Consider the following 25,706-nt stretch of genomic DNA (forward strand, 5'->3'; position numbering starts at 1 on the left):
TCTGCCAAAAGTACAATGTAGTGATATTAATTTTTCGCTTTGTATTCACAGCATGCATCCGCATCACTTGTTGAGGTCAGACTTAGAAAAATAGCTCAGTAGGATGTTTTCACAAATTTGCATTCTCTAGTTTTCTCAGATTTGGGTATAATTAGATTTAAATTTAAAAAATGTGAAATCCACAATCTGGTGGAGAATAGAAGCTATTAATAAACAAATACCTATGACAGCAATTTCTGTGTCAAATGTGTCACCCTGGGTCATCCTCATTAAAAAGACTCCTGGGTAAGCCAGATATTTAGACAGTTTGTATAATATTTTGCTAAGGAGGGCCCAGTAGAGTTTTCTAGATACTGAAGTGGAGGAAAGAGCTAGGATCTCAGTGGCAGCATATTCAATGAAGACAGCTTACTCAGAAAGCCAATACAGTAAACCCCTGACTTACACGTTCTTGCACAACCCCACGTAAGCAAATTTCACTTTACTCAGGGGAGCCAGGAAACTGACCAGCAATAACCCAAGATTCATGCAAACTTGAGTGTGTGTATCTCAGGGTTCTACTGTATGCTGCCACCAAGAAATGTAACCAGCTCTGTCTGTGTGACATAGGTCATTATTTAGGACACTGTAATCTGTATTGCCACTTGAAATCAAAGTGGCCGATTTTCTCCCAGATGCCTTTTCTATGCCCCCTCACAAAAAAGAATATATATTAGGAACTAACCATGTACTGTGATCCAAGCAGCTGTTCTATTTGCATGGGCAGCTGCTAAAATGAGGAAAAGTCAAGGGACATGATCATGGTTTAATGGTGTACAGCCTTTTTAATTTTTAAGTATGTTAACATTTTACAAGTTTAGATTGTTATAAATTTCATTGTAATATTTTTGGGATTTTTAGCTCTAGCTGAATAAATTTGTCACTATTAATAAAGTTTGTGTCCCCTAGACTTTCTACAGCTCCCTAGTAGGCCAAATTCAGAAGTGATGTATGATGCATATGGGAAAATATAAGTTGTATGTTGGTAAGGAAGCACGTACATGTTGTGGGAGACTTATGCCAACCCAAACTCTTATCTAAACTCCCTGAGGTCCAATCTTCTCTAGAACGCTGGCTTGTCCTTACACATCTTAGCACCTTTATCAGCCTGGTCACCAGCTGCTGCTTTAACACCACCATGCTAAACCAACCTGCTCAGCGCAAGTCTGACTTCTCTCTTAATCTAGTCTCAAGGCTTTAATGTGGCTCTGTAAAATGTTTACATGGACAAAACCAATCAAATGCTTGTAACCAAGACCAAAACGTAAAATTATTTACCCAAATACATTTGCAGTGTTGATGGGGGCTTAAACATTTGGTCTCTCTGCAGTTAGCTTCTCTTATGCTCTCTTCAGAATGCGCCAAAGTTTTATTTTCCGTTTGCTGTTACCTCAGCCTTGAGCCAATGACAAGTGACAAACATCAAGCAAAGCTTTCCTTACAGAGGACTCATTAAGTGCAAGTAATGATAGGGGAGACTGTTTCATTAGTTCATCTTCAAAGGACATCTGTGGACAGGACGAAAGACACTGGGTGCCAAAGATCCTACTCAGAAGCAGGTACTGTGGTTAAGGGATTTGATTCAAAGCACCTGAAGTCAACAGAAAAACTCCAGTTGACTTCAGCGGACTTTGGATCAGGCCCACAAACACTTCTGTGAAGGTCTGTGCCACTGCTTTTCTTCTTTAGCCGCTGACTGACATCTAGAAACAGAGAAGAGAGGGAAAGAGAAGCACAAAAAATGAAAAAGGTTAAGAAAGGGAGAGTGTGCAGGAAGAGAGAAAGGGTCAGGAAGAAAACAGGTGCGACACAAGCAAACGTGTGATCTTTGTCATAAAGAATTTAATGTGCTGCTCTGGTATTCTTGTTTGTCTCAAGTTGTGTTTGTTGAAGCTTGTCTAAAATTAGTAACTTGTAAGTAAATTAATAAATGCAATAGTCAAGTGAGCAAAGTCAGTATTTTCTCTCTACTTTCCATGCCACGTACTTCTGACACAGACAGACAATGAATATTACAGGATCAGCCTATTGGTGAGGACACTACATTTTAAAGGTGGGCTACTAAGGTTTGATTTTTTTTGTCAGCCCACTGGACTACTAGTTTATTAATCCCCAATAAAGCCCAGCCTATAGCTTCACCTTATGGCCCATATCACAAGAGTCCTGTGTTTAAATTGTAACAGTACCTTAATGTGAAAGTCATCGTCTACAAGGATGTTTTCTGGTTTCAGGTCTTTGTGCACCAACCCTTGCTCATTTAAGTAAAGCATTCCTTCAATGATCTCTAGGATAAACCGTCCTTTCACAGACAGGGGAATAGTGGACTAAAACAAAGAAAAGGAAATATACATTATTAAAACTATTGCAGAATACCTCACAAAATGAAACAAAGAGTCTTCAAAACATTCCCTCTCTCAGCCTCCCACAAGACCTTTGCTCAAGCTGGGAATTAATAATCACTGAAGTCGTTTTTGGAACTAGATTCCATTCAGTTGCACCAAAGTAAGCCTGGAGTGATTCCCTATCTACACAGGGGAGGGAACAATGACACACGACTAAGACCAGACACAGGCCCTTTATGATTGCTCCTCAGATGCATCCACACAACTATCGCAGATTTCAGTGGGCAACGAATGCACATATCTGATGACAGATTTTGGCCCAATGTTTAACTATGATTAAATGCAGTCCTACTTGCACACAGTGTAAATTAAAGTGGCTATATTGCAGAGGTGTAAGAGTGGTTGTGAGAAAGATTATTTTATCCGCAGTATGGTAGCATAGCAACATTTGGGTACCTGCATCCCAACACACTAACAACTAGGACCACTACACAGGTAAGAACATACACCACAGATACATCTAGACCAGCATCCCATCTGCAGACAGTGGTCAGTGCCAGATGCCCCAGAGGGGGTGGACTGAAGACAATGATCAAGCAATTTGTCTCCTGCCATCCATCTATAGCCTCTGACAAACATTAGGCTGGATGGATGGTAGACCTCTGGCTCCACAGAACGGCACATCATTGATTCTTTTTTTTTCTGCCCAACAACAAGTAATCCTGTAGCACCTTAAAGACTAACAAACTGTTGCCTTGGGCCCCTTTGAATTGCCACTGGAGAGCTGCTCTGGACACTCCACGTGGCTTTGAGGGCTGGTGGGAGGATGCAGTGCAGTCCAGGCAGTACTAATGGCTGACTGCATGCAACCTCTCTCGACAGGTACAGCAGCTTCTAAAAGCAGCAAAAATGCTGTGGTTTTGCACAGGGGTGGGAGAAGGGGATAAGGCATTGAAAGATTACTTATACCTTGTGTGCTCTAAGATATCTTAGAAATACCTTGGATAAAGATATCTTAGAGCACCCGGAGATAAGTAATCTTTCAATGGCCTATCCCTTCCCCATACCCATGTGCAAAACCACAGCAGTTTTGCTACTTTTAGAAGCTGCTGTTACCTCTAAAGAGAGGTTGCACAGCAGGCCTAGAGAAGGGAAAAGTGCATCAAAAGTTAAAGATTCTATGCATGCAATTAGTTCCTTTTCTGTTTTCAAACTTCTAACAAACCCTGACTGGAAATAACAAGCACGCCTGTAGCACCTTAAAGGCTAACATGTTTTTCAATAGGTACGAAGCTTTCAAAAGCTCATTACCTAATAAATAAATGTGTTAGTCTTTAAGGTGCTACTGGAGGATTTGTTATTTGTGAAGCTACAGACTAACACAGCTACCCTCTGATTGGAAAGTTTACTTTCACTTCCCCTCATGAATAAGGCATAAAAAACATTTCAACCATAATCTTCTTAACCCAAAAGCTTACACCAAGTAAATCACTGATTCTTTTTTCTGCCCAATAAAAGCTGAGTAAAATCTCTAAAAAGCCCAGAAAACCCACGACATCTTTCATGTGATTTTAAAAGCTATTTAGCCGTATTAACTTCCCACAGTAATAACTGGTGAATGCACGTATTATTCAGTTCACTACTCACTGTTTTTAGTACTTTCATCAAGTTTCCTTTGTGCACATACTCCATCACCAGAGAGTAGTTCCCATCTTCCAGAATGATGCCTAGTAACTTCACCACCCGATTGTGACTTAATTTGCGCATAATCTTGCCTTCTTCAAGAAGGGAAGCGTTGTATCTGTGAAACAGAAACCCCACGACTATATTATGTACAGGTGTCTGACTAGTAAGAGCACTGTAAGGTATAAATATTGTGTTAATTCATAGTAAAATAACCTAACCACTGTAAGGTGGGCCAAATCTTCGGTTGGTTGCCTACCACTGAATTCTGTTTGCACCATCTGAGGCTTTGACCTGGTAAGTTTTTACATCTGTTCACTGCATAATTAGTCTGGCCGCATACTCTTAATTTTCAGGAAGAGTGCAGGTATACATGTTTTGTGAATGCAGTGTTGGATGTGTGTATGCAGATCTCTGATTTTCATGTACCTAGCCTGTATACAAACTTGCTGAAAATTAGACCTTTTATAACTTTTTTTTTAAACTTTGGAAAATAGTTAACATTAATCTTTGAGGACATGGCTATTAACTGGCTTAATTTACAACAGACACACACAGTAAGACACCAAACAGACTATTTTACATTTGTCTCTACCTTCTCTCTATCTAAAATTATAATAATGTAATTAGAATTTCAAAGCAAGTTAATCTTTAAAAATTCCATTTTCTAAAGTGTCCTGTGCAGTCTCCCGGGAGGATGAAGAAATAGCCAGGTGAAGGGGCCACAACACCGAGGCTGAGAGCCATCGCAGGCCCTGGGGCAAGGTGTGTGTGTAAGGGGGTGACTCTGCAGCCCCAGAAGGGGCAGGGCCTTGGGTGGAAGGGGCAGGGCCAAGACTATCAGCCCTTAGTACTGCCTGGACTGCATTGCACCCTCCCCCCAACCCTCAGAGCCATGTGGAGTGTCCAGAGCAGCTCTCCAGCAGCAATTCAAAGAGGCCTGGGGCAACTGTCCTGTTTCCCCCTTATCCACTATTGGCCATCTCCGCCATAGAGACAGACCTCACAAGTGTGGATCTTTATTTTTATTTTAAAAAGTTAACCTCTACCTGTTAAGGGTTTGAAGGAAACTTTCAAACCATGGCCCAGTTGTACCTGATGCAGTTATATCTGCCTGAGTTTCCAGACAGACAGTCTGAAACAATAGACCTGAGAGGTATGAACATCTCAGTGGGAACCAGCTCAAATCTCAAGGAAACTATTTTACAAGTGACCACTTACCACAACAAACTAAGGACACATTTGAAAATACAACCAAACTTCATTCAAATTAAAAACAAACAAACGAAACAGCCGAAGGCCTTTAGCAACAGATGCTGGTGCTGAAAGAGGGCACAATTACTTTCACGTTCTCACAGCAGGCTCAGTTTTTCCACATTTGTGAAATGCTGTCCTACTGGTTGAAGGATCCGTAAGTGAGATGCCTAAAATACACAGAGAAAGATGGAGAAAGGCAGACACAGAGAAGAGCAATAAAAAGGCTGTGGATAGTTGGTGCAGATTTGGACCGTGTAAGGCTTAGTCACCCACTTGTGTTGGTATGACTATGTCGTTCCATGCCCGTGAGAGATGCAATTACACAGGTCTAAACCCCAACACAGTCAGTGCTAAGTCAATGCGAGAGCTTCTCTTGTCAAGTCTAGCTACCACGCCTCAGGAAGTGGTGTACTTATGCCAATGGCAGAGGCTCTGCCATCAGTATAGGTAATGTCTTCAGTAAGGGGTACAGTGGCACAGTTCCGCTAGAGCTGCTGCAAGTTCAGACAAGCCCTAGGATTCTTCAGGAAAGCACTAGCACTCCACACATGCAGCCTGAGGTCAGTACTGCACATTCGATGGCAGGACAGAGTTACAGACCTGGATATCCTGGACAGAGCAGGAACCATGAGCACTGAAGCCATGATTCGGAAAGCCCAGCTTAGCTGGACAGGGCACATCATATGAATGGTGGAGTCAAGAATCCCTAAGCATCTCCTCTACGGTGAACTCTCCCAGGGCAAAAGGAATCAAGGTAGGCCTCGCAAGAGGTATAAAGACTGCATGAAGGCCAACATTGCCCATGGTGGTTTAAAACCAGATCAGCTAGAGCAGCATGCGAAAGACCGAACAGGCTGATGTGCTCTCGTACAACACGCACATGACAACTTTGAAGAGCAGAGACGCATAAGCCTCATTGATGCTCGTGAGAGGAAGAAAGCAACAGCAGTAGCTGCACCAACAGAGCCAGGACAATTCCCTTGACCCCACTGTGAATGCCCAGGCCGTTCAAAGCTTGGACTCCTCAGCCACATGCGAGTCCACAACCGATGAGCCTGTGCAAGCTCAAGACGTCATTGTTGCACATGACAGACTACTTATATACAGCACTTTGGGACTGTCTTGAAAGCTAATCTCAGGCAAGAGTTATCAGGATTTATTTATTAGAGTGGGATCATCCCGCCATGTTGGTGGGCAGTGCTTACTTTGTAATGAAAGAGGTGTGTACACTAAATACAGCTGGGTAGCCAGTGAGTGGTGGCTACTGGCTGGCTGCTGTTATGAAATCAGCACAGCTGCAGCAGGACGGCATCAGATGGAATATTTTGAAACTTACTTCTACATTGCTGCTGGCACCCGTGCAGCTTCTAAAGGTGGCTTGCTGGACAGCAGTGACTGTTGGCTGGGAGGCCAGAGATGCCAGAGCTACGACCTGGCAAGACTAATGGTGCCAGGACTAAGCCCAAGCACAAATTAAGCACTCTGTATGGATACTGGATGTTGATAATCCTTATTATTATGAAATATGCTTTGGAACACTGATTGTCCAGACCCACATTCTGCTTAGTCAGCTGGGCCTTTTGGGCCATGTCTACACTACAGCGATCTGTCAACAGCCATTACTGTCAGACGGTATCTTCCAACAAAGTTTCTGTCAACAAGATTGCGGCCAGACTGCAAAGTAGATCGCAAGAGCAATCTGCTCTGTCGACACAGAGTGGCTGGACTTCCTGGCTGCTCTCTCGACAAAACAGCCAACCAGAAGCACAGCAGTCAGGGCTGCCTGGCTTCCCAAAAGCCCTGTATGTTGACAGAAGTCCCCCCAGAACGTCCAGACTTCCTTTCTGTCAACACATCTCTGTTGACAGAGATGTTATGCCGCACAGGGGAGTGGCAGAACGCTGTCAACAGAAGTGTCGTGTTCTGTCAATTTATTGTCGACAGAACGCCTCGGGAACATGAATGCTCCATGGGTTTTGTCTACAAAACTCTCTAGTGTAGACATAGCCTTGCTCTCTGCACCACCACTCAAGAAAAAAAAAAATCGCTGCGTGCAATGTGTTAAACAGGGCAGAGTAAAGTTAGTGAGAAGAAAAAGAATTGTAACCATGCTGCGAAGAGGAAGTAACAGCTTCCTTGTAGTACAGTTGTGCGCTAACACTCTCCCTGGCTGTGATTCAAAGGGAAACTGCTCACTCTCAGCCTTGAGTGTAACTCTCCAATAATACAGAAGAGGCTGGGCTGCCTTCAGCTGCCCTAAGCTCAACTAGGAGATTATTTAAGGCTTCAGATCAACATGTTAAGTAAAGATATATTTAAGGATTTGAGGTATGGGTTGAACCTCTCTAGCCTGGCACTCTCATCCAGCAATATCCATAATCCGGCATGATTTTAGTTCGCCGAATGACCACTTATCTTGCATGTGGCCAAGTTTTCCATGGTCCCATGGAGTTTGTTTACAGACCCCAGTCCTGGGTCTCAATGTTTTATGCCACTATTTATCTCTAATTTACCCTTAAATGTCTTCTCAGAGCCCAGTAAGCAATGGAAGTGTTAGTAATGCTGCTAGACAATATTGACCTTCCATGGTACAGCAAATTCACTTGTTCAGCACTGATCAGGTCCCACAGGTGCTGGTCTAGAGAGGAGAAAAAAAAACAATAAAGGCAGCCAGCAGGTAAGAGAGTGGAGTTGTAAAGTTTCCTGACAGAGTGGACTGGACTCCATTTGTAGCAATAACATCTGGTCAGGAAAGCTGGCAATGCTTGAAGACAAAAAACACACTTTGGACCTCCAGATTCTCGTCATTCACTCTCGCCTCTTAAAAGTAAATTAGGAAGTTTCATAGTCTCATAGTTTATACCAAACTGGAAGAATGTGGGTATTTGTAAAGTTGTTGGTCCACATAAGAGATTTACAACTCTATTACTGCTTCCTGCTACTGAACTTAGGGCCCATCCCTAATTCCGCTGGAATCCATGGGAGTCTTTGCATTAAATGCAATGGTCTTAACCCTCAAGCCCTTAATCCTTCTGTTCAATGGACAGATGTTCATCCCCTTCGCGGTGTAGTTGCGGGGTTCAAACCCAGCTCTTGACCTGGGCAGCCTTAGTTAAATTTAAAGCTTCTCCTGCTACTCCTAATTGGACATTTCTCGTTTAGTGCCTCATTGGCCATGTCTACACTATCCAAAAACTTCGAAATGGCCATGCAAATGGCCATTTCGAAGTTTCCTAATGAAGCACTGAAATACATATTCAGCGCCTCATTAGCATGCGGGCAGCCGCAGCACTTCGAAATTGATGCGGCTCGTCCAGATGGGGCTCCTTTTCGAAAGGACCCCGCCTACCTCAAAGTCCCCTTATTCCCATCTGCTCATAGGAATAAGGGGACTTCGAAGTAGCCGGGGTCCTTTTGAAAAGGAGCCCCATCTGGATGAGCCGTGCGGCGGCGAGCCACGTCAATTTCAAAGTGCCGCGGCTGCCCGCATGCTAATGAGGTGCTGAATATGTATTTCAGCGCTTCATTAGTAAACTTTGAAATGGCCATTTGCATGGCCATTTCGAAGTTTTTGGCTAGTGTAGACACGGCCATTGTGTTTTAAAAAAATGTTCCACCCAGCTGAGTTTTTGCTCTCATTTAACTGCACAAGAGTTAAACATCTTTTAAGAACTCCATGTGGAAATTTTTCATTTCCCAGGAAATGGGAAGTTCATTATATAGTTGAGGCAATATTTTAGAAAAGCTAGCTTTGGAAGAAAAATAAAAAACTTACTCGACAGTGCCACTGGTGCCTGCAGTACCCTAAGGAAGAAAGGCGTTCTGTACAATTTTAAAGGTCACACAGTCTCTTTTTTTATCTGTTGATTAAAAAATTGCTTCACAAGGGATATCAGTGTCATCATCACTGTTTCACAAACTGGGAAACTGAGGAAATGACTTGCCCAAAGTCACACAGGATATCTGTGGCAAACCGGGGACTTGAAGCCAAGGCCAAGGCCAGTAGTCTATCTAGTAGGCAACAATGCCTCCCTTTAAAAAAAAAATAGAAGTACTTTACAACAATCAGTGTGGCAGAGAAGTACAAGGTAGAGGTCGCAGCAATGATGCACACAGACATAGCGTATAAGAGTTTAGGACAGGTAGTGAAGACGAATGTTCTGTACAGACCACATAATATTTCACCAGTGAAATTGCTAATAACAGATTCCACCCCTATAATAAACACAAATCATTCTTAGCTCTAATGTAGAACACATTCTCCATCATCATTTTGTGAGTTCACCACACAGCAGCGGGCTGCATACATTATATCCACCCTGGAAATATTCTCCGCCCTGAATTGCCTTTTACTCTAAGATCTCTTTACAGTACTATAGTAGTGTGAAAGGGCCTCAAAATGGGAGCAAATATAAGGCCCCTTCACAAAGCTAGACTGCTGTACACGGGCCTTAATGTGAGTGAGCATCAAGCTCCCCCCTCCAACTTACTCTGTGCGCTGGGGTCCCGTATACACTGTTTTTAATACCACAAGCCCATATTTCTTGTGATAACATAAGGAAACCATTCCAAATCCTCCAGCATCCAGTTGCTCCTTCTGCAGCAAGTCCTGTGTGTTCAGGTGAATATCGTCCAGCGACATGTTTGTAGCCTCCAAGAACTTAGGGTTCACAAAAGTACAATACTCTTGGACCTGTAACATGAAGAGAGAAGCAAAACAAAGTGTCAACATCCAATATTGATCTGTCACAGCAAGAGAAGATCTAATTATGCAAGTAAGTCCAGATCTGAGAGCTAACTTTCACTGAGATCAATGGGAGTTAAGTGCCTAAGGCTGCCTCTACGCTATTAGATAAATTTGAATTTAAGGCAGTTAGCTTGATATTACCATCTGACTGTCTTCACTGTAAATACCATTAGCTCCATTTAGAGAGCACTAGTACTGATAGCATAATGCCGTCAGAACTTGCTGGGTGTAGCATCAAGTTTGAATTTAAAAGTGTGATTAAAGGCCAGTGTGGAAGTGCCTCATCTTAACATCGAATTCATTAGCCTCCAGAGGTGTCCCATATGTTACCCACAATGCCCCTCAGCGCTCCGCTCTGGCCGCTGCTCTCCAGGTGCATAGGAATTAGGTAACAGGAAGACCATGAATTTCAGATTGGGACCAGGAAGCCTGAGCCCACAGCCACGTTTGTATGAGAGCCTGAGATGTGTCTTTCTTTCTTTGCTATTAGCGCTGTGAACGCATCTATCCATTACAAATAGCCCCAGCCAGGAGTTCATGGTTCTGTCTCTACATTTTTTCCTGCACTGCCTGGCGCCAGCTGCTGCCCCGCCACACCACGTGACAGCAAGGCTGTTGTAGGGGTTGTGCTTGCATAAGAGGCTGAGAAACTTCTTCTCAGTGGTTTACATTTGTGCACGACCCCCACTTTGTCCCTCACAGGTGCCACACAGTCGGGGTCTTTTCCGTGCTCAGCCACATCCCATGGGTAGCCTCCAACCCAATAAAAGGATGTGCCTGCCATTTGGAGCTCACCATGCTGCCAGGCAACAGCATGCCCTGGCTTGCGCATGGTTGGGGCTCTGAGGGCAGGAAAGATTTTCAGGGGCTTGCAGCTGCCGGGGGATTTGCTTCAACTGGCTCCCCACGAAAAATATTTTCAGGGCCTTTCTGCCACCCGGGGGAAGTCTCCCCCCAGTGGCTACAAACTTCGGGGGCTTGCAGCCGCCCAGGGGGACTACTTCAACTGGCCCCACACTGACCCCCCACAGGTCTCGCTGCCCCAACAAGGACTCGGGGGGCTAGCTGTCACTGTGGGGGAAGTATACCCCGATGGCTAAGATTTTCGTGGTCCCGAGAAGCTACAAATTGCAGGGGCGTGCAGCTGCCCAGGGAGACTACTTCATCTGGCCCCCACCTGAAATCGCCCCCTCAGAGGCTGAGATTTTCAGGGCCTGTCTGCCACTGCGGGGCAGGGAACGGTTCAGTCATAGAATCATAGAAGAGTAGGACTGGAAGGGACCTCGAGAGGCCATCAAGTCCAGCCCCCAAGTGGCCTTCAAGCAACAGACCCCGCACCCCACAGCAAAAAAGGTTTTTGGGGACCATTTCAACTGGCCAGTTAACCTTCCACATACCAAACCGCCCCCCAATGGCAATGAAATTTGGCAAGCCCCATCCTCCCTTGCTGGCAATGCCTGCGTAGTGAAGAGGAAAGACAAACATCTCTTTTCCTAGCCTTTTCTATCCTGTGTTCAAACCTTGCACCCTTCACGCAGGGAAGAGTGAGTAGAGGGCCAGTTGAGAAGACAGACAGTGCACAGAAGCTGTAAAAGGGACTAGGAAGCAAATACTCTCCCCTCAGCAACTCTCTTTTTTCAAAATCTTTACTAGCAACTTTTTCTTCATGCTTCTCATTGTCCCTGTATTATTTTCAGGGATCACATGTAATCAAGGGAGGGAGGACAGTTGGTGGAGGGCCAGTTGGGAAGACACGCACCTGATGAATTTTATAAAATCTTCCATAATTCAGTTACAGCTACAGTTTTAAAAAGCAATTCAGTTATAGAAGAACGATTTCCTTGTATTTGGTGATCTTTGTTGATGCACTAGTTTTCCTCCCTACCACCTGGAAAAATGGACGATTGCTTACCATGGGAGGGGAATGAGGGCAATGCAATGTGGGAAGATGATGTCAAATACCAGCAAACATATCAAGAATGCTATGGGGATGAGGGAACTGTGGGATAGGTTCCCACTATGGACTGTTGCCGATTGAGTGTGGCAACAATAAGTTGACTTTGTGAGGTGCATGTGGAAAGGTGAGCATAGTCAAATTCGAATTTATAAAATCCAGCATTACAAAATCAATATTAATACATCTGAATGTATCTTGCGGTGCAGATCTTAAGTATCACTGCTTGATTCAAATCCTGTCTATAGAACTCCAAATGCAAACTTCCTTTCATTTCTTCAGGAAGCAACTTTGAACTCTATGTTTACTACTTATAATTACTTAAAATCAATCTTTCTGCAGTTAAATATCTTTGAGAATCCAGGCCCTGTGGCACATTGTACCTCACAGGAACACCTGTAAACAGCGAATTCACCAATGAGATGTAATTATGATATGTTTTGTAAAAAGTACACTTGGTGAGATACAATTTTAAAGCTCTTGCTCTACAGCACATTAATATCCTGCTGGACTGTATGTCTTGTCATTGTATGTAATATTATGCTGTTTGTGATACTGAAATATGTTGCAAAGCTGAGAAAAACCACAACTAGCCTTTCAAGTACAACAGTGGAATAGCCAAGCACATTGATGGTTCCTTACAGAATCCACTATCCCAGGAACTATACATAGTGAAGACTTCTCTGAGACAGCACACAGATAATATAAAATAAATGCTTGACCAATGAAGGTAGAAACCCATGTCATAAACATAGGACTTTCCAGAAAGCTGGGGCAAACTGATAGGTGCAACTCTGTGGGCACTCCGAAGCTGGAGCACCCACTGGCAGACAGCTCCTACTGCTCCCACAAGCACCTTCCATCTGATGGCAGCCCCATCAATCTTTTCCATCCCGTCCCTCCCAGCGACTCCCACCAACCGCCAACAGCTGTTTGGTGGCATGCAGGAAGCTCTGGGAGGCAGGGAGAACAGAGATGGGGTATGCTCATGGGAAGGGGCAGGAAGAGGTTAGGTGGGGCGGGAAGAGGCAGGTTGGGGTGGGGACTTGTGAGATGGGGCAGGTGAGGATGAGGCCAAGAGCAGCATGGGGGTTGATTATGCCCTGGGCCCTGAAAAAGCCAGCATCTACAAAGAAACTATGAAGTGGGGAAGTGACATCATGACTCTGTCTTACCAGCCCACAACTCAACACCTGGAAACATGCCTGTAGGACAAAGACTTTGAAACGGGCATGTGCCACTGGGCTGGAGGAGAGTTCCAGCCTGTGTAGTGAAGATCTGTAACCTATTTGTATCATTTGTCAGGGTGAGTCACTGCTTGATTCAAATCCTATTTATAGAACTTGAATTGCAAATTTCCTTTCATTTTTTCGGGAAGCAACTTTGATCTCTATGCTTACTACTTACAATCACTCAAAATCAATCTTTCTGCAGTTACCAAAGTGGTTTTATATCTTACTTAAATTAAAAGCGTGTTTTGGCTGAAGTGCTTGGGTGATCTCAGCTCAGCTAATAAAGGTCAGTGTGTGTCCTGTCCACACTGAGGGAGCTGGTGGAGGGGCTGAGTAATGCACGTAACACTAGTCAGGCTTCTGACCAGGGCAAGACAGTATAGTTCTGATGCGCCAAGCTGCGGAGCATTTGCCAGAGCCTCTCTGTTGTTGGTTCATGGGTAGCTAGAACAAGCATTCCTGTAATTCAGTTGGGTGTGTCCCGGCCTGTTGATGTCTATTTAAGTGCAGTACCTGCCAGAGGTTTGTAGCTTGTCATAGCATTACAGTGTGAGAAGGATACCCCTGGTTGGTGAGACAGAAGGTTCAACACTCCCACAGTTCAGCTTGCATGCCAGGAACCTTCTCATAGGCACCTAGCACCTTGTTCATTCATCAGCACCACAAAACGGTAGATAAGTGGGCCTAACGCAGAGCTGAAGGCGCTCGGTATCTCATAGAATCAAGTCCAAGAACCACAGGTGATGACTAGGTAGCACTCTAACATTTAGATCATAACGATATTTTGTTCTTCTAATAGAAGACCTCAATGCACTATACAAACTTTGGTTAATCAGGTCTCAGCTTGTGATGGTTAGTAGTTTAGTATTATTATCCCTATTTATAGATATGAATAGGGAACAGCAGAAAAGGTAAAGGACTAGATTTTTAAACATATTTAGGCATATAAAGACAGACACATAATGAGATTTTCAAGTGTTTAAGTTCCTTATCAGTGGGACTACTCATGGAATAAGGTATTGCTTAGTGTGAGTGAAGGTAGCAGCACTACACCTTTTCTTTTTGCTCTTTCAGGCCCCTCAGATCACCAGTGACAGAACCTCAGAATCCTGCCTTAACATACTCAATAACTATGAACTAAGGTGCCATACACAGTGCAAAGTCACAACAGAGATCCAGATGCTGTCCAGCACAGAAGAAGGTTTCTCTTCTCATGGTGTAACAGAGTGTACTGGCTCTCTCAGCATGCTGAGTGTCCAGTCCTCTCACACTTTCACTCCAGAATGGCTGGAAATCTAAGCTGTCATCTCAGAGCTTATCTCTGCTATGGGGTGGATTGATGCTGCGGTGATCAAGCCACCAAGGATTGATTTAGTGGGTCAAGTGAAGACCCACTAAATCAACCACCAATCACTCTCCCAGTGACTCTGCTGCTCAGCCAGAATGAGATAAGTAAAGGGAGTCAATGGGAGAGTTTCTTTCTGTTGACCTAGCATGATGCAGACACTGCAGTAAGCAGACCTAAGCTATGTCAATTTGAGTTATGCTACGATAGTATGGCAGTGGGCAATAACTGGTTTATGGGCCAGAGGCAATTGGGCAGGATTTGCTGCTGGTGGGCTGTCAGATGCTTTATTTACTTGAACATCTGCAAGTACAGCTGTTTGCAGCTCCAGGTGGCCAAAATTTTCCATTTCTGGCCAACAGGAGCTGTCATAAGCAGCATGGGCTGAGTCACCACTTCCTGGGCTGTTGCTTCCTGCAGCTCCCTTTGGCTGGGAATGGCAAACTGTGTCAACTGAGAACTGCAAGTGGCTGTACCTGCAGGTGCTCAGTAAATAAAATATCTCACGGCAATCAGCAGGTCAATTATTGCCTACCTGGGCTGTGGCAGTCCAAGCACACAGACCTGAGAACAGGGTATTGTTTTTAAGGATTGGCTACCAACAGCTGCAGTAGATTAGCTCAAAAAGGCAGCAGGAAACTAAGTGTATTAAGGAGTAGGGGAAGCGAGTAGGTGTCTGGCTAAACAATGTGTGAATGCTGACAATGGTGTCCTGTGGTTGTCTGGCCTATTTTCCCCCTCAAGAAGGGGAAGCGCAGAATCAGTAAAGCAACGTTAGCCTTTATTTGACTGACTAAGGCTGCGTCTACACGTGCACGCTACTTCGAAGTAGCGGCAGTAACTTCGAAATAGCGCCCGTCACGTCTACACGTGTTGGGCGCTATTTCGAAGTTGAAATCGACGTTAGGCGGCGAGACGTCGAAGTCGCTAACCCCATGAGGGGATGGGAATAGCGCCCTACTTCGACGTTCAACATCGAAGTAGGGACGTGTAGACGATCCGCGTCCCGCAACATCGAAATAGCGGGGTCCTCCATGGCGGCCATCAGCTGGGGGGTTGAGAGATACTCTCTCTCCAGCCCTTGCGGGGCTCTGTGGTCACCGTGGGCAGCAGCCCTTAGCCCAGGGCTTCTGGCTGCTGCTGCTGCAGCTGGGGGTCCGTGCTGCATATACAGGGTCTGCAACTAGTTGTTGGCTCTGTGTATCTTGCACTGTTTAATGAAAGTGTGTCTGGGAGGGGCCCTTTAAGGGAGCGACTTGCTGTTGAGTCCGCCCCGTGACCCTGTCTGCAGCTGTGCCTGGCTCCCTTATTTCGATGTGTGCTACTTTGGCGTGTAGACGTTCCCTCGCTGTGCCTATTTCGATGTTGGGCTGAGCAACGTCGAAGTTGAACATCGACGTTGCCAGCCCTGGAGGACGTGTAGACGTTATTCATCGAAATAGCCTATTTCGATGTCGCAACGTCGAAATAAGCTATTTCGAAGTTGGGTGCACGTGTAGACGTAGCCTAACATACCAGGGCTCTCAGGCAGCCTGCCTGCCTTCTGACAGAGAACAGGTGGAGGGAGTGTGTCTGTCTTGAGTTGGAAACAAAGACAGGGTGAAAGGAGTAGCCCTGGGGAAAGAGAAGAAGGGAGTGTGTGGCTGCAACTAATTCCTGCTCTTCTGACCAAGGACCCATGCTAGAATTTTTCATCCCATGAGGGCCCACCAGAGGCATGCTGCTGTGTTGACATGGAATCCTGCAGGAAAGCCTGTGGCCCAAGAACTGGGTGCAGATATGTTCTTCTCTTCAGCTGCCACTTCTTTGAAAGGATGTAATTCCAGTTTAGTTGGAGAGCTAAACTATGCCACAAGCAAAGACACTGAGGCAATGGCTGCATTCACATGGACAGAAGGTAGCCATGTATGGCAATCAGTTTTAATACACGGGCCAGGCTACATGGCATGCACATTTGACCTCATAAGGGAGCTTTGAGGCTTAGCTAAACTTGTAAAACACTTTTAAGATCTTTAGAAAAAAGATCCTACTAAATGACAGCTTGGGGGAGGGATAAGTCGGTGGTTTGAGCATTATCCCCCTAAACCAGAGTTGTAAGCTCAATCCTTGAGAGGGCCATTTAGGAATCTGGGGCAAATAGATTAAAATTTCAGAATAGAAAAAGATGGTACTTGGTCCGGGCAGAAGACTGGACTCAGTGACCTCCTGTAGTCCCCTCCAGCTCTATGAAACGTGTATCTCCAAATATTCATATTATACATTTCTGACACCAACAGCTAACATATTATTGATCTTTTCATTCTCTAGGTGCTTTCAACCTACCCTAAATCTTCACAGTCTCAATCTGCACGCTGGTGAAATTAATGTCATTGGACCAAAGGTGAAGAGCTGAGTTTTATGCCAAACTCTGCCCCAGACGTTGGGCAATACACTTCATAGAGTGTTGCCAACTCTTGATTTTATTTCAAGTCTTGAGCCATTTAGTGTCCTTTCTGAAAACATGGTAAAAACAAGAAAGTAATATTGTGGGCTACTGTGATTACATGAAAGTCTCAGTTTCCATTTAAATATAGTTTCTAGCCCTGGTAGTTGCAAAAAAAAAAAAAAAAAAAAAATCTTTAAACTGTGATCCATAAAGATGTTTTAAAATCCTATTTCTGGGGGGCAGCGAGCTGGAGGGTAGCCCTGACTTAAATATTTTGAACATTAAAGTTGGGTGTATGCCTGGCATTCCAAGAAGCCCTTCACCAGAGGGTCCATCCGTTGCTCCTTGCAGGGCCTGCTCCAGGGAGGGGAGAGGTGGAGGGTAGGCCCCCACCCCCTGCCCATCCCCCAAAAGTTAAGGCCTAGCCAATTATTCCATGCTAGCTATGCCACCTTTTTAAAAATCTATAAACCCATATCATTAAGATTCTAACTCAGTGATACAGGATATGGATAGAACTAAAAATATGCTTCTAAACACACAAACTGTGCACAGTCTCTTTTACTGCCAAGAAATAAACTCGTGTCCTCATGGTTCTCTCTTTCCTGCTACACCAAAAATCACTAATACTGTACTTAACATGATGCTGGGAATGCAGTTCCCTGTGTGATTGCACAGCCTGACTTTCAAAATGCCTGTTTACAACTGCATACCTACAGGGGCACCATTTCAGATTTTAGTGGGGGTGGGAAGGAGGAAGGGCATTCAATGCATGATGCAATAGAGGAGCTGGCAGTGAAGGACTAGTGGAGGGGAGGGTAAAGTGAAAACAGAGGCTTCAGCAGTTCTACCGAGCATGCTCATTAAAAGCCAATCAGCAAATCAGGAAGTGGGGAGCTATTCCATCCACCCTCCCCATCCCTACCCTCCCCCACACATATCATCTCTTCCAGGCGCTACTAAGGTCCTTGGAAAATCTAGGTTTTGCAAGTATTTTGTTTTTGTTTTGGTGGGGGAGGTGGCAGATAACTTAGAAAGCAGCTGACAGAAGGACCGTCACCATTCCTATACAAAATAAATTTAAATAGATATTTGATCCACTCAGCTCTCTTACTAACATTCTGACATCTAATGGTAAGTCACTTGGGACACTGGTTAGCCTTACAATTTAATATATATTCTTAGTGTGTTACTAAGTGCAGAGAGAGACACATACAGCCTCAGGACTCCTGGGCTCTATGTCAGCTCTGGGAGGGGAGTCAGATCTAGTGGTTTACGGCAGGGCCCAGATACATGGGGATTCTCTATGAGAAGGTCAGAATGCTCATAGCGGGTCAGACCAATAGCATGTTTGGCCCAGTATCCTGTCTCCCAACAGTGATCAATGCCAGATGCTTCAGAAGCAATGAACCTAAGGGGTGATCAACTGAGCCATTTTCTGCCACCCTTTCCCAGCTCCTGATAAACAGAAGACAGGGATACTACTATTACCCATCTTGATTAGTAGCCGTTGATGGACCTATCCTTCTTAAACATATTTTATTCTTATTAGAATTCTGCGGTGGTTTGGGTCATCCCTCCATTCCCTGGCAAAGTACACAGCTTGGCTGAGAAGACATAAAAATCTGCTGCTTATAAATTTACTTGGGTGACCTTCTTGTGTTACTTTACTGAGGGAGTAAATAACATTTTGGCCATGTCTCCACTACCCCTCCCTTTTGGAAGGGGTATGTAAATACTGTGGAAAAGAAATGCTAGTGAGGCACAGATATGAACACTCAGTGTCTCATTTGCATAACAGTGGCCACCCAGAGCGTTGAAAGTGGTGCTTTCATATTGAAAACTAGCCATGTAGACAGGGTTCCTTTGAAAGGAAACCCTGATTTCAAAAGCACCCTTCTTCCCCGAAAAAATTGGGAAGGGTGCTTTCGTAATCGAGGTTTCCTTTTGAAGGAAGCCTATCTACATGGCTAGTTTTCAATTCAAAAGCAGCACTTTTGACACTTTGGGTGGCCACTGTTATGTAAATGAGACACTGAATATTCATATCCACCCCTCATTAGCATCTCTGATCCACAGCATTTACACACCCCTTCAGAAAGGGACAGGTAGCGTAGACACAACCTTCTGTATTTAAATTTCCTTACCATTTTATAACCTCTAAAATATTGCCCCACCCTTTTATCTTTTCTGAAAGACATGCCGAAAAGTCCCAGTGTTTTTAATCTCCCCTCATACAGAAGCTGTTTCTTACCCTACAATCATTTCTGTTGCCCTTCTCTGTACCTTTTCCTAATCCAATATATATTTTGTAGATGGGGTGACCAGATCTGCAGGCAGTATTCAGAATGTGGGCATATCATGACTTTATATAGAGACAATGTAATATTTTCTGTTTTATTACCTATTTCTTTCTTAATGATTCCCAATATTCTGTTAGATTTTTAGATTGCCACTGAACATTAAGCAGGTGTTTTCTGGAAACTATCCACATTGATTCCAAGATCTCTTCCTTGAGTGGTAATAGCTAATTTAGACCCCAACATTTTTGTATGTATTGCTGGGATTATATTTTTCCATGCACTTTACTTTGCATTTGTCAACACTGAATGTGATTTCACATTATGTTGCCCAGTTTCAGGAGATTCCTTTGTAACTCTTAAGTCAGTTTGGGACTTAAATATTTTTAATAATTTTTTATAATCTGCAAATTTTGACCACCTCACTATTTACCCTTTTTAAGATAATTTATGGATAAATTGAACAGCACTGGTCCCAATACCCACCTCTCGAGTACACTATCTATTTTTTGTTTCCTATTTTTTGAGACAATGTTTTTTCACCAGATCTTTTTAATTTGTATAGTGAAAGGAGTATGTGAAAAATAGAGGGTCTTCCTGGGTTAAATATTGGTGGATACAACTTAAATAATCTTCAGCATGCTGATGATACAGTTTTAATTGCAGAAAATGAAAGGGATCTTCAAGAATTAATCAATGTAGTTAATAGGGAAAGTGAGCTGAAGAGACTAAAGTTAAACCTTGCAAAAACGGAATCAATGGTAACGAAAAGCAAAGTTATGCCAAGGTGCGACGTAAGTGTGAACTGGATAGTTATACATCAGGTGACTAAATTTAAATGCTTGGGGTGTTATATCACATCCGATGGTAGGTGTACAATGGAAGTTAAATGCAGAATTGCACAAGTGAAGTTTGCATTCCAGAGAACGAGGAGTATCCTCACTAACAAGTCGTTATCATTAGAAGTTAGGAAAAGAGTTTTGCAATGTTATATTGAGCCAATATTATTATATGGGTCTGAAGCGTGGACAATCAGCAAGCAAGCTGAGAAGTCCATTGAGCCACAGAAATGTGGTTTTTAAGGAGAATGTTGCGTATTCCATAGACACCTAAGACGACGAATGAGTCCGTTTTGATTGAAGCACAGTGTAGGAGATCGTTGCTAGTGAGAACAAGGACAAGACAAGCAAAATTTATAGGACATGTAAAGAAGGAATTAGGACTTGAACACCTAGTAACCACAGGGAAATTAGATGGTAAATGGCATGGGGTAGGCAGTGAGAGAAATTATGGGCTAGTATTACTTCCTGGTTACGGAAGCACTGTAAAAATGCTAGAAAGCACTCAGAATAGACGGGGTGGAGGGCCATGATGGCCTACACCAGTTGGCATGGCACTTAAGGAGGGAATCTTTTGAGTACCTGTAAATGTTTTTGTGACCATCTAATGATCCTTCAATTACTTGAATGGCAAGCTCATTGTCATCTTAAATCACCCTCCCTATCAGGCAAAGCTGGGAGCGGCACAAGCTCTGTAGTAGTTAAAACATATGCCCTAGTCCCAGACACTGATCTTACACAGAACCTCAGTTTTGAAATTCAGAGATTCAAACTTCAAGAGAGGGAGACTACAGCATCCCTTACACCCCCTCTGGCATCCCTGCATACCTACTGCAACTTGCCCCTCTAAATCAGGCATTTGCACATGCAATTGATCCAACTAGTCATTTCTCATCAAAATAACCAGTATACACATGCAAATATTGCATGTATATTTCTGAAAAAAATCAGGACATTAAAACTACAGCCGTTCAGTTGACATTCGGAATTACTGTTGTATCAGGTGATGTAAAACTTCCTGAATGAGGAAAATTTTGATCAAAATTGCGTATGATAGGGCCCTCATCCTCTCCCAAACCACATACAAATTAAGCGATATGGCTTGTGACTTTTGGGGTGCCACTGCATCAGCCTCTTCTGCCAGCCCTGGGTCCCCTTCCCCGGTCTGACTGGGCTAGGCTCACAAAGTCTCTACCAGCCAAGCACACAGGCAGGGCTACTTTCAGCTGCAGAGAGAGACAGAAATCCACTCTGGAAAGATTCAGCCTTTGGGGCTTGACCCCACCACGCTGGTGCCCACTGCCTTTAAGGGTTATAGGTTTTATGAAAATTCGCTCTCTCCCTCAATGTGGAGGAAGACATGCACAACTCCGTGTCCTCTTAGAAATTACAAAGACAAGAAATAAACAGATTAACTACACAAGGGCTGTGTCTACACGTGCCCCAAACTTCAAAATGGCCATGCAAATGGCCATTTCGAAGTTTACTAATGAAGCGCTGAAATGCATAATCAGCGCTTCATTAGCATGCGGGCAGCAGCCGTGCTTCGAAATTGACGCTCCTTGCCGCCGCGCGGCGCGTCCAGACGGGGCTCCTTTTCGAAAGGACCCCGCCTACTTCGAAGTCCCCTTATTCCCATGAGCTCATGGGAAAAAGGGGACTTCGAAGTAGGCAGCATCCTTTCAAAAAGGAGCCCCGTCTGGACGCGACGCGCGGCGGCAAGGAGCGTCAATTTCGAAGCACGGCTGCCGCCCGCATGCTAATGAAGCGCTGAATATGCATTTCAGCGCTTCATTAGTAAACTTCGAAATGGCCATTTGCATGGCCATTTCGAGGTTTGGGACACGTGTAGACGTAGCCAAGGTGAATTGTAGGTCACCAAAGAGGTAGCAAACAGAACAAAATAGATTACTAAGCAAATAAAACAAAGTACACGAAGATTGATTCATTATATAAACTGGTTACAACTAGTAAATTCTTATTCTAAACATTGTTTTAAGTAGGTTCCTTCCCAGGCCAGGAATCGTTCCAAAGTTGGTAAAGCCGTTTCTTCCACCTCTTGGTGTCCATGTGTTTTCAAGTACCGGGGGGTGGAAAAACAAACCGAAGACCTTGATTGTTTTCCTCTTCTACCTCATATAGGATTTCCATAAGGAATCCTTTGTTTGATTGCCCCCATTTCCCCGCAGAAAAATTCAGCAGTCCAAAATGGAGTTTAGTCTCACATGACCAGGTCACTTGACTCTGTAGTATCCCAGTGTCCATGAGTCAGTGGCCAAACCTTTTCACACTCCATTGTCCTCGCTGCCTGGCTTTTCTGTTGCTGTACCTGATGCATAAGCAGTGGGTTTCACCCAAAGCAGCATGATTGAAATAAAGATATTTAGTCAATACCACTAACTTCAGATACCAAAATGCTGCATGCATCCATACAGCCTAATCATATTCAATAAATCATAACCTTTTCACTTAGATGAGTTATCCGGCATAAAGAATATCGTATGCCACATTCATATTCCAGTAATAGGCACGTGAAGGATAGGGAGATGCTAACAAATAGTCACACAGATAAAACTGAACACAGATAAAACACTGAACACTGAAAAGGCAGCATAGAGGAAGGCTTAGCAAAGAAGTATATTCACTTTCTGTGAATATTAGAAATGTCTCTTCAAGCTGGGCTCTAAAGCAGACAGAAGTGAGTTGAACGGCATTTGATAGGTAGGAGACGGCATGGAAAAATCATTATATGAATGAGCAAAAGACCAGGCAAAGGGAATGGAAAGATGCGAGAAAAGACTACACTGGCAATTAAGTGACAAAACTTTTTATCATTCAGAAATGCTAAACTTGCTTCACCACGAACAACAAAAGTTTTGCAGCAGCAAGCGCCAGTTTAAACCGCAGTTAGTATGTAGGAGAGCTCTCCTGCCGACACAGCGAACACAGCTAGCATACGTTACAAGTATTTTGCTGGCAAAAGAGCCGATGAAAAGTGGCTCCACTGCCCAAAGCAATGGGGGGGCGGGTTTCTGTAGTGTAGACATAGCCTGGGTCAGAGATGGGCTGATGGAGAAGTGTAAAGAGCTGTGAAGTTGGGGACAAGAACTGGACACTTGAGAAGGAGAGATTCAGAGGATTTCATAGATGACAAAATTATTGTGTCACATCTATGGCTTACGAAGGCAGACAGCCCTTTCAGTCAGAAGCTCCTCTCTAGGAGCTAATAGCTTTGTTCTTTAAAAGTTCTCTTTGAGCTCAAAAGTAACTTTTCAGTTTGGAAAGTGCAAAGATCTAGTCTTGTGTTTTAATTAAGATATTAAAAAGAAGTGACTCAGATATGGGCAGCTCATGCAGGCTGGAGAAACCACAAAGTTGCCAGCTGAAGGTCATAGGTTTTCTGACCTAGTCTCAACTTTTGGACTGCTACAATTACTTTAGGCAGGGGTATGTTTTAGCAAACAATTAAAATATTAGAGCAATCCAGTACAGTTGCAATTATATCAATAGAGTGCAGGTTTATACCAGCAGAACTAATTACTGTAATAAGAAATCACATCAGTATCGGCATCTTTATACTGATGAAAGTATACTACCGCCTCATGTTGACAATTAAATAATACAAATAATTCAATATAAAATAGTATTGGCATCTTTATGCTGATGAAAGTATACTACCACCTCATGTTGACAACTAAATAATACAAATAATTCAATATAAAATAGTTGATCTAAATAAGTGAAGCAATACAGCCTGTGTGCAGACAAGCTTTAGAACAGGGATGGGATGGGAAAGCTTTTTTCTCTTGGAGGGCCACTGACCCACAGGAAAAAAAAATCAATTATGAAGCTAGGATGTCCCAAATACAGGACAGGAAGATATTGGGGGTGGGGAGAAGGGCGGCTCCACCAAGCCCTGGGGACCTGGGAAAGAGGCAGCAGCCACAGGCACTCCCAGAGAGCCCAGGGAAGCGGCTGCAGGAGCCACTGCCCTTGCCCCCAGCACTGGGGAAGCCACAGCAGCTGTCCCTCACCCCCACCTCCAGGGACCGAGAGCCACGGGGAAGCCACAGCTGCCGGCGCTCCCTGAGCCCTGGGAAAGCAGCAGCAGCTGCTCCCAACCCCAGGAAGCTGCAGCCACTAGCGCTCCCCAAGCCCCAGGAAAGTGGCAACAGCTGCCGCCCTCCATCCCCAGGGAAGCTGCAGCCACCGGTGCCCCCCAACCCCAGGGAAGCTGCAGCTGAGAACTCTTGGAGAACTCCTGCCAGCAGCTGCACCCGTGCAGCTGCTGGCAAAAAAGGTCAGCTGGGGGGAGGGCCCAAATACAGGATAATTAGTTGCTTTTAAAAAATAAGTCAGGACTTCTTTATGGTGTCCCAAATACGGGACTGTCCCGCCCAATATTGGACGGATGGTCACCTTACATCAAGCACACACATGGACAGGGGCGCCACACAGGTTCAGGGCTTCCCCTAGGTTCTAGGGTGGGGTCAGAAATGATGGGTTCTGGGTACAGGAAGGGGTCTGGCTGGGGCTGAGGGGTTTAGAGTGCAGGAGCAGGCTCAGAGGTGGGGCAGAAGGTTGGGGTACAGGTGCGGGCTCTGGGAAGGGGTAGGGTACAGGAAGGGTTCTGAGCAGGGGCAGAAGCTTGGGGTGGAGGTGAGGGTGTGGGATCCGTGAGCGTGTTTGGCTGTAAGCGGGCTCAAGGTTGGAACAGGACATATAATGAAGCAAGTAATTAAGGAGCCCATTTTCAAACATCTAGAAGATGATAAAGTGATAAGTAACAGTCAGCATGAATTTATCCAAACAAAGAAACAAACACACATCTGTCAAACCACCCTCAAAGCTTTCTTTGACAGGGTAACAAACCTTGTGGAGAGGAGGGAGTGATAGATATGATATATCTAAACTTCAGAAAGGTTATTAATACAGTCTCAGATGACCGTCTCATTAACCAAAACGAGAAATACAATGTAGGTGTAAGGCAGGGGCATAAATGGTTGGATAACTGTTCCCAGAGTAGTTATGTATGGTTCATAGACATGCTGGAAGGGCCTAATGAATGAAGTTCCACAGTGAACAGTTCTGGATCCACTTCTGTTCAGTATTTTCATCAATGTCTCAGAATGATAATTGCATAGAGAGTGTGCTGGTGTCATCCACAAATTGTACAAAGCTGGGATGGGCTGGAAGTACTGTGGAAGACAGGATTATAATTCAAAATTATCTGGTGAACTGGAGAAGCGATCAGAGGTAAATAGAATGAAGTTCAAGTTCACAGCACTGCACTTAGGAAGGAACAATCAGTTTCACACATTCAAAATGGGAAATGACAGCCTAGGAAGGAGCACTGTGCAGAGAGATCTGGGGGGTCACAATACACCACAACTAAATGAAGTCAGCAGTATAATGCTGTTGCAAAAACAAACTAAAGTAAACTTCATTCTGGGATGTACTAGCAGGAGTGTTGCAACTAACAAACGAGAAGTAACTCTTCCTCTCCACTCTGCACCGATTAGGCTCAGCTGGAGTGCGGAGTC

The 25,706-nt window shown here is 44.3% G+C and overlaps 1 protein-coding gene across 2 annotated transcripts in view; it reads right to left on the minus strand.

Annotated features, from left to right (window-relative positions):
* LOC142009539 (ribosyldihydronicotinamide dehydrogenase [quinone]-like) overlaps nucleotides 1-25,706 on the minus strand; it is an 85,544-nt gene that overhangs the window by 22,700 nt on the left and 37,138 nt on the right. For both annotated transcript variants that reach the window (XM_074987754.1, XM_074987751.1), the window contains 3 exons: nucleotides 9,812-10,014; nucleotides 4,029-4,182; nucleotides 2,226-2,363 (listed from right to left, as the gene is read on the minus strand). In XM_074987754.1, the coding sequence (XP_074843855.1) occupies nucleotides 2,226-2,363; nucleotides 4,029-4,182; nucleotides 9,812-10,014 (495 nt within the window). The remainder of the gene's footprint in view (nucleotides 1-2,225; nucleotides 2,364-4,028; nucleotides 4,183-9,811; nucleotides 10,015-25,706) is intronic.

This window comes from Carettochelys insculpta, chromosome 2 (genome assembly GCF_033958435.1).
Source record: "Carettochelys insculpta isolate YL-2023 chromosome 2, ASM3395843v1, whole genome shotgun sequence".
NCBI classification, from domain to species: Eukaryota; Metazoa; Chordata; order Testudines; family Carettochelyidae; genus Carettochelys; species Carettochelys insculpta.